Here is a 10,706-nt window from a genome sequence, read left to right on the forward strand (position 1 = left end):
TCGGGTCCTAGGAGCAGGGGTCTAGGAGCATGGGTTCGGAGCAGGGGTCTAGGAGCAGGGTCTAGGCGATGGGTCTAAGGAGCAGGGTCTATGGAGCAGGGGTCTAGGGAGGCAAGGGGTCTAGGAGGCAGGGGTCTAGAGCATGGGTCTAGGAGCATGGGTCTAGGAGCATGGGTCTAGGAAGCAGGGGTCCTAGGAGCAGGGGTCTAGGAGCAGGGGTCCTAGGAGCATGGTCAAGGAGCATGGGTCTAGGAGCCATGGGTCTAGGAGCAGGGGGTCTAGGAGCAATGGGTTCTTAGGAAGCAGTGGTTCTAGGAGCATGGGTCTAGGAGCAGTGGGTCTAGGAGCTGACGTCTAGGAGCATGAGTCTAAGGAGCATGGGTCTAGGAGCATGAGTCTAGGAGCAGGGTCTAGAGCAGGGGTTAGGAGCATTGGTCTACGGAGCAGGGGTCTAGGAGCATGGTTTAGAGCATGGGTCTAGAGCAAGGGGTCTATGAGCATGGGGTCTAGAGCAGGGGTCTAGGAGCAGGGGTCTAGGAACAATGGGTCTAGGAGCATGGGTCTAGGAGCAGAAGTCTAGGAGCTGGGTTCTAGGAGCAGGGGTCTAGGAGCATGGGTCTAGGAAGCATGGGTCTAGGAGCGGGGTCTAGGAGCAGGGGTCTAGGAGCATGGGTCTAGGAGCAGGGGTCTAGGAGCAGGGGTCCTAGGAGCAGGGGTCTAGGAGGCAGGGGTGTAGGAACAGGGGGTATAGGAGGCAGGGTCTAGGAGGCAGGGGTCTATAATGGGAAGAGCTGCATCTATGGAGCCAATGGTCTCATTCAGTACTCTTATCTCAGTCCAACTGCAGCATCTCAACAAGACTCCATCTCCTACTGCGGGTTACTCAACAGATTGGTTTTAGCAAGCTGTGTGTGTGTGTCGTGTGTGGTGTTGTGTGTGTGTGTGTGTTTGATGTGTGTGATGTGTGTGTGTGTGTGTGTGTGTGTGTGTATGTGTGTGTGTGTGTGTTGTGTGTCCGTGTGTGTGTGGTGTTCCGTGTGTGTGTGTGTGTCCTGTCCGTGTGTGTGTGGTCCGTGGTGTGTGTCCCGTGTCCGTGTCCAACCAGACTGACCCCCTCTACTCTCCTCCTCCCTCTTCTTCTTTATCCACCTCTCCCCGGTTGTGTGTGATTGTGAGCAAGCTAGTGGATCAGATCGGGGAGAAGGAAGGCTCTTTTACTTCAGCCTCTTGGTCTCACTCATCTGGTGCTGCCTGATTTAACTGGCACCAGGCTGTTTCAATGAGGCCTCCATGGATCCACCCAGATATTGCCAGGCTGTTTCAATATTTCAACTAACAATACTAAGTCATATCTTTACCTTTGAATGTCTTGAAGCAACTGTTTTCCCAGTAAGGTGAATTAGTGTCAATGTAATGATTTGTTTAATGAAAGAATGCTGTGTTTAACATTCAAACTGCTGAAATAGGCCTTTATGTCACCTTTTGTTCTATTCGTGGAGACAAGGGGATTATTTGATTCCATACTTGGTGCTGTGAAACCGTCTCGGTCTAACATTCTGAATGTGCCTGTAATTTTAATTCCGGCTCCAAAACCAATCTTGACTTTTTTCTGCCGCTTTTTCTTCTGGCACTTTCCTGGATGGCAACCAGTAGACTCCAGTGAAAACACTTCACTCCCTCCACAGAGATGTGTAGTGCAAGAGAGAGAGAAAGGTAGAGAGAGAGAAATCATTTTTCAATTTCCATAATCTTTGCAGTTCTCACAGGCAGCTGCTGGTACAGCTAACAGGAGTGTGACAGTAACCAGGCATGAATGAGAACTGCCGTCAACATTCACACATAACCGGACTCCAGTTCTGAGGCACCAGCGCGCGGGGGCGAGAGGAAACGGACGCTCTCATGGAGTCTCAGAGTGCCTGACCGAACAGGATGAAAGAACGTTGTGCACGCAAGGACCGTACGCGAAAGAAGTTCCGTCAAATAGTTGACCAATCACCCAATGGGTCCCAAGTACTCCCGTTCTCACTCGACGACGGGGGCAAGTTCGGGGGCTTCAGTCAACTATTTGAACGGGGGAACTTCTACATTATCGGTCGTTCATTGGGTGCCAAACCGTTGTTTTCATCCTGTTTGTTAAGCACTGGGACCTCGCCAGATCATGAGAGGAGGTAGAGACTTGGGTCATTTCATCCCCCTGGCCTCGGCTGCTCAGAACTGATCCGGGTTAGTGTTGTGGTTTGGACGCAGTTTCATTCATGCTGGTACTGAAATCTTAGTGTACCAGCAGCTGCGTGTGAGATGCACGATTATGGAAATTGAACAAGATGATTTTCTCTCTTACTTCTCTCTCTCTGCATACCCCATTCTGTGGAGGAGGTGAAGTGTTTTCACTGGAAGTTCTACTGGTTGCATCAGAGTGCCAGAAGAAAAAGCGAGAAAAAAGTCCAAGATTGTTTTGACGGTTATTCGCACTTCCAGAATGTAGACCGAGACGGTTTTCACAGCAAGATGGAATCAAATTCCTGTCTCCAGGAATGACAAATAGGTTGACAGTAAGGCTATTTAGCAGGTTTGAATGTTAAACAGCCTTTGTCTAAACAATATTACATTGACACTAATCCTTACTGGGAACAGGTTGCTTCAAGACTTCAATGGTAATTGAACTTAGTATGTTAGTCGTGAATAATTGAACGACGCAATATTGGTGTGGAGTCTGAGGCTATTGAACAGCGGCTGCAGTAAATCGGCAGCACCCAAGAATGAGACAGAGGCCTAAGTAACGAGCTTCTCTCCGTGTCCAATAGCTTGATCAAGTCAACCCAACGGGGAGGAGGTGGATAAAAAAGAAGAGGGGAGGAAGTAGAGGGGTCGTCTGGTTGACCAGGAACGGAAACGACACCACCAGGACGACAACAACACCACACGGACCTCCAACACCCAACACACAACACACCCAACACCACACCCACACACAAACCACACAACATACCACACACACCACCCACACAGACACACAACCAGTGTAAAACCTCTGTATGAGACTGCCAGGTAGGAGAGTAGTCTGTTGAGATGCGCAGTGGACTGGATGGGTACTGATGACCATTGTCCTAGAGCACAGTTCTTTCATAACCCTTCCTCAGACCCCTGCTCTAGCTCTCCTAGACTGCTCCTAGCGCTGCTCCTAGACTGTACTAGGGACACCTGCTCCGTAACGCATGCTAGCTCTTAGACTGCTCTAGACACTCTAGACATCTCCAGACCCCTGCTTCCTAACCTGCTTAGATCATGCTTAGACCTGCTCTAGACCGATGCTTTTTAGACCTGTCTAGCGCCTGTCTAGACCCACTAGTCTAGACCTGCTCTAGACCATGCTCGGCTACTGCTGCTCCTAGACTGTCTGACCATGCTCATGACCCTGTAGACCCTGCTCCTAGCCATGTCCTAGACCTGCTCCTAGACTCATGATCGTAGACTCATGCTCCTAGACCCTTGCTCCTAACCCCATGGCTCCTAGCCGCTATTGCCCAGAACCATGCTCTAGACCCTGCTCTAGACCATGCTCTAGACTGCTCCTACTGTCCCTAGACCTGCTCTAGACCTGCTCCTAGACCCCTGGCTACTAGGACCCAATGCTTCCTAGACGCATGCCAGACCATGCTCTAGACCGCTCTAGACCCGCTCGTGAGTGCTCCTAGGACCCATGCTCGCTAGACATCTCCTGATTTCCATGGCTAGACCGCTGCTTCTGAACCCATGCTCCTAGACCGCTGCCCTAGACATTGCTCCTAGACCATGCCACTGACCCCATCTCCTAGCCCATGCGTCTAGACCTGCTTGAGACCATGCCTCCTGACCATGCTTCAGCTCTGGGAACAATCAGACAGCTTCCTCCTCTTTTGAAGCGTTAAACCTGCTGGTAGATCCCAAAAGTCCTACACGCTTCTGAACCTGAGTTGTGTTCTCTGTCAACATGACAGGTGAGGGCTCAGTGTGGAAGAAGGGGAGTGACCACCCACAATCACAATAATACTACAAGCCCACACATACGCCAACGCACACAGATGTATAGCAGCAGTTGCTGGAATTAATGTCAGCGTTTGTTCCTAATTGTCCTTGCTTATTTGCGGTCTCCATTCAGTTGTTTTTTTAAATCTAGTTTAGGGAGGACACAGACACTGCTTTGAGCTGAAGTGTTTTCAACTCCATCAGCCAGATGGGACATCTGACAGCTCAGTGCCAAATTTCCTATTCCACCATTTAGATGAGGCCTATGAATTATTGCTCGACCGGTAAGATAATAAAAAGAGTGGGCCTGACGTCCTCAGGTGTGACTGTTACTGGGTTGTTGCAGAGATTCAGTGAGAGAATCCAAAAGCTGGAACTCCAGACATTTATTGTGTAGACGAAGGAGGTGATCTACTAGGAGAACAGGGATCTTATAGCCTCCATGGCTTGGTATCTCGGGCCACTCTGTTTTAGACTTTTGATAGGGGTTTTTTTTGTTAAGGACGGATAGGGAGGGATGACCGCCCGAGCCGCAGCCCCAAGAGCTTTGAAGCTGGGGCGGCCCATCCAGAGTCAGGAAGGAAGGGCTGGCTGGTGATAGGAGGCTTAAGGACCTCGCAGCGCTCTGCCTGGATGGTTGGAAGTTGCAGGGCTTTGAGATGATGGGGGCGCAGAGAGAGAGCGGGAGAGAAAGAGGAGAGAGAGAGTGAGAAGCAAGAGAGAGCCAATGAGGGGGGTGGCAGGGGCGAGAGGAAGAGAGGGAGAGACAGAGAGAGATTGGAAGGAAGATATTGGAGGAACTGCTTGTTTGCTGTGAGTAGAGGTAGAAGGACACATTGCAGATGCACATGCCTCGCTGCGAAGACTCTGACATGTGTCTTCTGTAGAACAGGGAGAGCACTGCATCTTCTCAAAGACAGTTTCATCAAGATACATGTTGAATGAGCTCTTCTGGGGTGGTCAGACAGGCTGGTGGACAATCCGATTACAGCTGGATCTAGAAGAGGACATGGCAAGTATATGTGGCAGCTTTTCGAACAGCAAGCGAGAGAGAAGTTCAAAAGTGCTGATACAATGTTATCAGGCAGGAAGATAGCAGCTTTACCCCGAGTTCCCTGCCAAGGTGCTCATCTTGAGTTGGATCTCTTCTCATTCAGAGAGCAACCCCCGCTAATCTCTGTGGCCCCTACCTGGCATGGGGGGGGGGGGGCTAAGGGAGGAGGCCCTAATGTAGTGTTGCCTCACTGGATAGGATGGTTAAGACCAAACAGCAGGTTCGGTCGTAGTGTGTGGAAATCAGGTTCAGACACGGTGAGAGATTACAACCGTTGGCCTGATGCTGACATGGTATGATACGGAATATGAGGTCAAGACAAATAGAGGGCTTGGTCAAAGGATAGGTAACAATCCTGTTCTCTCTGGTTTACCCCGTGGTTGTCACTCCCACCCTAATCAAACACCCATCAGTCATCCTCATAGTAGTTCCTGCGCGGCCCCTGTATTCAATCCTCATAATTTGGCATTACTTGGCAAATCTGGTCAGGCTATTATGCTGTAGGTCCTCTCTTCTTCCCATTACTCACCTCTGATCCTTTTCCTCAGTTGCGTGACATCTCCTGAAACTTCCTAATCTGAATAACCTCATCTCTTGTGTCTCGCTTGCCCTTAATCTGTTTGTGTTACTAAAGGGGTCCCCCTCTCTCTGTGCTGTACCAGTCCAGCTCTTGTTCTATAAGGAGCAGTCTAGTGCTATCCACTGTCGATCCTAGGAGGCCACAAACACTTTCACTAATATACCTGCAACAAAAATATAAACGCAATCATGCAACACTTTCAAAGATTTTAGTGTGTGTGTGTGTGTCCGTGTCCGTGTGTGTGTGTCCGTGTGTGTGTCCGTGTCCGTGTCCAACCAGACTGACCCCCTCTACTCTCCTCCTCCTCTTCTGTCTTTTATTCCACCTCTCCCCGGTTGTGTGTGATTGTGAGCAAGCTAGTGGATCAGATCGGGGAGAAGGAAGGCTCTTTACTTCAGCCTCTTGGTCTCACTCATCTGGTGCTGCCTGATTTACTGGCAGCCAGGCTGTTTCAATGAGGCCTCCATGGATCCACCCAGATATTGCCAGGCTGTTTCAATATTTCAACTAACAATACTAAGTCATATCTTACCGTTTGAATGTCTTGAAGCCAACTGTTTTCCCAGTAAGGTGAATTAGTGGTCAATGTAATGATTTGTTTATGACAGAATGCTGTGTTAACATTCAAACCTGCTGAAATAGGCCTTTATGGTCAACCTTTTGTTCTATTCGTGGAGACAGGGGAATTTTGATTCCATACTTGGTGCTGTGAAACCGTCTCGGTCTAACATTCTGGAATGTGCTGTAATTTAATTCCGGCTCCAAAACAATCTTGACTTTTTTCTGCCGCTTTTTCTTCTGGCACTTTCCTGGATGGCAACCAGTAGACTCCAGGTGAAAACACTTCACTCCTCCACAGAGATGTGTAGTGCAGAGAGAGAGAAAGGTAGAGAGAGAGAAATCATTTTTCAATTTCCATAATCTTTGCAGTTCTCACAGCAGCTGCTGGTACAGCTACAGGATGTGACAGTACCAGGCATGAATGAGAACTGCCGTCCAACACACACATAACCGGACTCCAGTTCTGAGGCAGCGCAGGAGGGCCAGAGGAAATGGACCCCGGAGCTCTCATGGGAGTCTCAGAGTGCTGAACGAACAGGATGAAAAGAACGTTGTGCACGCAAGGACCGTACCGAAAGAAGTTCCCCGTCAAATAGTTGACTTAACTTCCCCGAAGTTGCCCCTCGCTCTTCTTGAGAAGGGTTATGTTTTTGAGTGGACTTTGGGTGGACCCAAGTTGGTTTGTTTTGCTGATTGGAATGTTCCCTTGGGGTAGCCTGACCCAGTTCTATACAGGTCTTCTCACACAGGGCCTATCTGTGTTTGTGGGCCTGGACACGTACAGTTTGTGGTATGGAGTGGTGACACAGGGCCCCCCTCAGAATCAGACAGACACGGCAGGCCAGTGTTAGTTCGGGGGAAGCAGGTCTCTGGTCTGCCTTTGTAATTCCATTTTATTTTCCATGGTTCGTCTGGCTCACCGGCCCAAGGTCATTTGACCCTGTGTTGCCAGCGGCAACAGAATGAATCAAATGTTTCATGTGATAGACCTTTTTTACAAGGTTCAGTAAAACATCTTTGTGTGTTTTGAATTAAGCAGCAAATGAAGTGTACACTACTGACTATTCTTGAATGGTGGAATTATATTCAGTTGATATAAATGACTTAGCCAGCAAATACACAAGGCCCATTGATACAATAACATGGAAATGGAATGAAAAGTTCTGTGAAATATGAAAGGAAACTATGCTATGACTCCAAAGACAATCCCCAATTTATGAATTGAGCAGCTTGTCCAGCTTCATAGCAAATGGAGCATGATTCAACTATGGATCCTGTCCACTGCAGGCTACTGTATAATACCCATGAGCAGAACTTTACTATGTCTTACCAGATGCCCAGGTCTGGCGACTAACTCTGATGAATAAGTCAAAAAAGTATTAGCTGTAAACTGATAGGTAAATTATTACGTTTGTTTGTGATTATACTCCATAACAACTTGATCAATCAGCCAATCAATCAAATGTATTTTAAAAAGCAATTTTTACATCAGCAGTTGTCAAAGTGCTTTACAGATACTCAGCCTAAAACCCCAAAGAGCAAGCAATGCAGAGGCAGAAACCCAGTGGATCCAATATCACACAGGGTTTATATTTAGAAAGGAAAGCTGTAGAGAAAAAAATATTTTGTGGAACTGAACAATGACCGTACTCTGCCCATCTCTCTCTCTGATCCTTCCAGGTCCACCGTGGGTGAGTCGTCAGGTGGAAGAGCGTCAGACGGCCAGGCTGGGGCGGACGGTGCGGCTTGCGTGCCCCGTAGAGGGTGACCCTCCTCCCCTGGTGCTGTGGGTGAAGGATGGGCGTAACGTCCACCCGGGCTGGAGCCGCTACCGGGTGCTAAAAAAGAGCCTGAAGATCAAAGAGGTGGAGCTGGGGGACGCGGGGGTGTACATGTGCCGTGTCACCAACGGCTTCGGAAGTATCACTCTCAACTACACCCTCATCGTCATGGGTAAGGCCAGGAAGGGACTGACTTCATCCAAAGTCAGTGCACACCCTTGTAATTCATACACATACTGTAAATACAAATATTACATACACACTTCATGCTTTATGTTCCAATTACCTTCAACTCCTTTAACTCCTTTCATATCAAACCTCAGGAGAACATTACAGAACCCCAGCAGCTTCTCTGTCAGGTTTCAAACCTCAGGAGAACAAAGAGAGGCTTCTTTACGTGCTTCTCCTGTCACACTGCACCCAGGTACTTGTTTATAGTGCCGGTAACTTCATCCAGTGTTCCTTATTTTATACTCACTGTTGGGGGTTTCACCCCCCTCTGACACAATGAGAAATTAATTTAAGAACGAATGCAGTAAAGGAGTATGTGGCGTGTGTGTCAGTGTGTGAGGTTGTGTGGTAAAAGAGTGAACTCTGGAAGGTGATTGGTGGGGGAGGGTGTAGAGGGTTGTGGGAGGTGCACCACTAGATGACCTGCACCACTAGATGACCTGCACCATTAGATGACCTGTAACACTAGATGACCTGCACCACTAATGACCTGCACCACTAGATGACCTGCACCGCTAGATGACCTGCACCACTAGATGACCTGCACCACTAGATGACCTGCACCACTAGATGACCTGCACTCGGGTAACGGGCAGCGTTCACTATTAGCTAGGTGTTGCAGTTCAGCTAGTAGCGATAGCAGGGTTATGTGGTAGTAGGTTGTTACAACTTTCACAATCCTTCTCAAGTTGTCTTTGTCCTCAATGTTTTCTGGGGAAACTGTTCTCAGCTCTTTGGGTGGCAGGGTGTGCCTTTGGTGTGTGGTGGTCAATTCCAACCTGCTTTCAGTCCCCCCTGTTTCACTGCTCCTTACGGCGTGTTATTTCTACGGGTTGGGTCCTGTTGCACAGTTAGGCAGGTGCCCCAGTGTCGAGTCTTAGTGGACGGACCTGGATGTCAAGGTGCTTTAGCCTGACTTCTCTCACAGGGGTTTGACTTAGTGGATCTAGCAGGTGCATATATCTAGGTGGTGGGTGGGCCAGGGGTATCATCTAGTGGTACAGGTCATCTAGCGGTGCAGGTCATCTAGTGTGGCAGGTCTCTTAGTGTTCACAGGTCATCTTTGGTGCAGGTCATCTAAGGTCGTTACAGGTCATCTAGTGGTGCAGAATGTTTCATATGTGGGTCGGTTTAGTTGGTCAGGTCATCTAGTGGTGCAGGTATTCTCAAGAGTGTGCTCGAAAGAGATATGAGTGGATATTACAGGTGTGTGGGAGTGCCCGGTCAGTGTTTTAAGCGAGTGAGGTACACATGAATTATGGTGGTGAGCAGGGTCATTGTATTAGTGTTCAGAGATTAAAATGACTTAAGTAGCGTGCAGCGTCTTCAATCTAGGAGGGTTGATGAGCTCAGAAGTTAAGAGCTCATTAACTATTGAGGTGTTGGAGTAAGATATAAATATATACTAGTGTTGTTTTAACACGCTCCTACAACATTTTAGTAGTAACAAAACTATAGGGTTCTTTCTGAGTGTATAAATGGGCATTTAAATGAAGCTGAGTCGATCTAGTATGCATGTGCTGTAGGGGCAGCTGCATAGAGTTTCATTTCAGAAAGCAAGTTGGTTCATACAGAGGGTATTTAATTATGCACGGGTGGTCTGGTCCCATACACTATGTGCTAAGTCCGGGGTCGTCATAAGTCTTACATTGTTCAACTATAGATGGTCTATAGGACTTGGTGCTCATCTTAGTCAGGCTTTTGGACAATTGGTGGTCTCTAGGAGATGAGGAGTTCAATGTATTGAGGCTGGTGCTAGAAGACGCTTTCATTGTATGTCGGTGCAGGGGTATCTAATTGACCAGATAGATTCTGGTGCAAGTCATGTTGAGCTGAGGTGGTGCTCAAGTGTTTGATGCTAATGGGTGTATTACTTCGGGTAACGTGGCTCATGATCGGTTGGTCCAACTGTTGGATGTGCTCCTTACGTGTTGCTGTGAGTCACATTGAAAATTAAAGAGTGTGGTGCATGATGACTCAAAGAGTGGAGAGAAGAAGGGTGCAATAGACGCCTACGGTGCTACCAGGATAATGTCTGGCTTCAGTGTTACAGGTCTTCGTGGCTGAGACAAGTGTTTTCGCAAGTGTATCTGAGTGTGAGCTAACGGTCATACGTCATCCTATAGGATGACACAATTAGTATGCAGTATAGGTCTACTTACGATGGGGTGCAGCGGGTTCGTCATACATATCGCTCAGTAGGCGGTGCAGAGGATGTGCAGTCTAGTGGGTCGCGAGGTTATTTGTAGTGCTGTCGTAGGTCATAAATGATAAGCGGTGGTCGTCAGTTGGGATTGGCGAGATGAGTTGCCAAAATGGTTCATTTCCGATGAAGAACGCAAAAGACCTTGGTGGATAACATTGATGGGTGTTAACAGGAAAGGTACATATAAGGATGTGTGTATAGGGCTACTAGTACTAAGCTGTGTATGCAGGTCATCTAGTGTTCAGGTTCATCTGTGTAAGGTTCTAGTGTTCAGGTCCTCTAGTGTTC

The 10,706-nt window shown here is 48.3% G+C and overlaps 1 protein-coding gene across 5 annotated transcripts in view; it reads left to right on the plus strand.

Moving 5' to 3' along the window:
• LOC111967337 (fibroblast growth factor receptor-like 1) overlaps positions 1-10,706 on the plus strand; it is a 182,173-nt gene that overhangs the window by 142,140 nt on the left and 29,327 nt on the right. For all 5 annotated transcript variants that reach the window (XM_070444719.1, XM_070444718.1, XM_070444716.1 and 2 more), the window contains one exon: positions 7,881-8,153. In XM_070444719.1, coding sequence (XP_070300820.1) covers positions 7,881-8,153 — 273 coding nt within the window. The remainder of the gene's footprint in view (positions 1-7,880; positions 8,154-10,706) is intronic.

This window comes from Salvelinus sp. IW2-2015, linkage group LG8 (genome assembly GCF_002910315.2).
Source record: "Salvelinus sp. IW2-2015 linkage group LG8, ASM291031v2, whole genome shotgun sequence".
In the NCBI taxonomy this organism is placed as follows: domain Eukaryota; kingdom Metazoa; phylum Chordata; class Actinopteri; order Salmoniformes; family Salmonidae; genus Salvelinus; species Salvelinus sp. IW2-2015.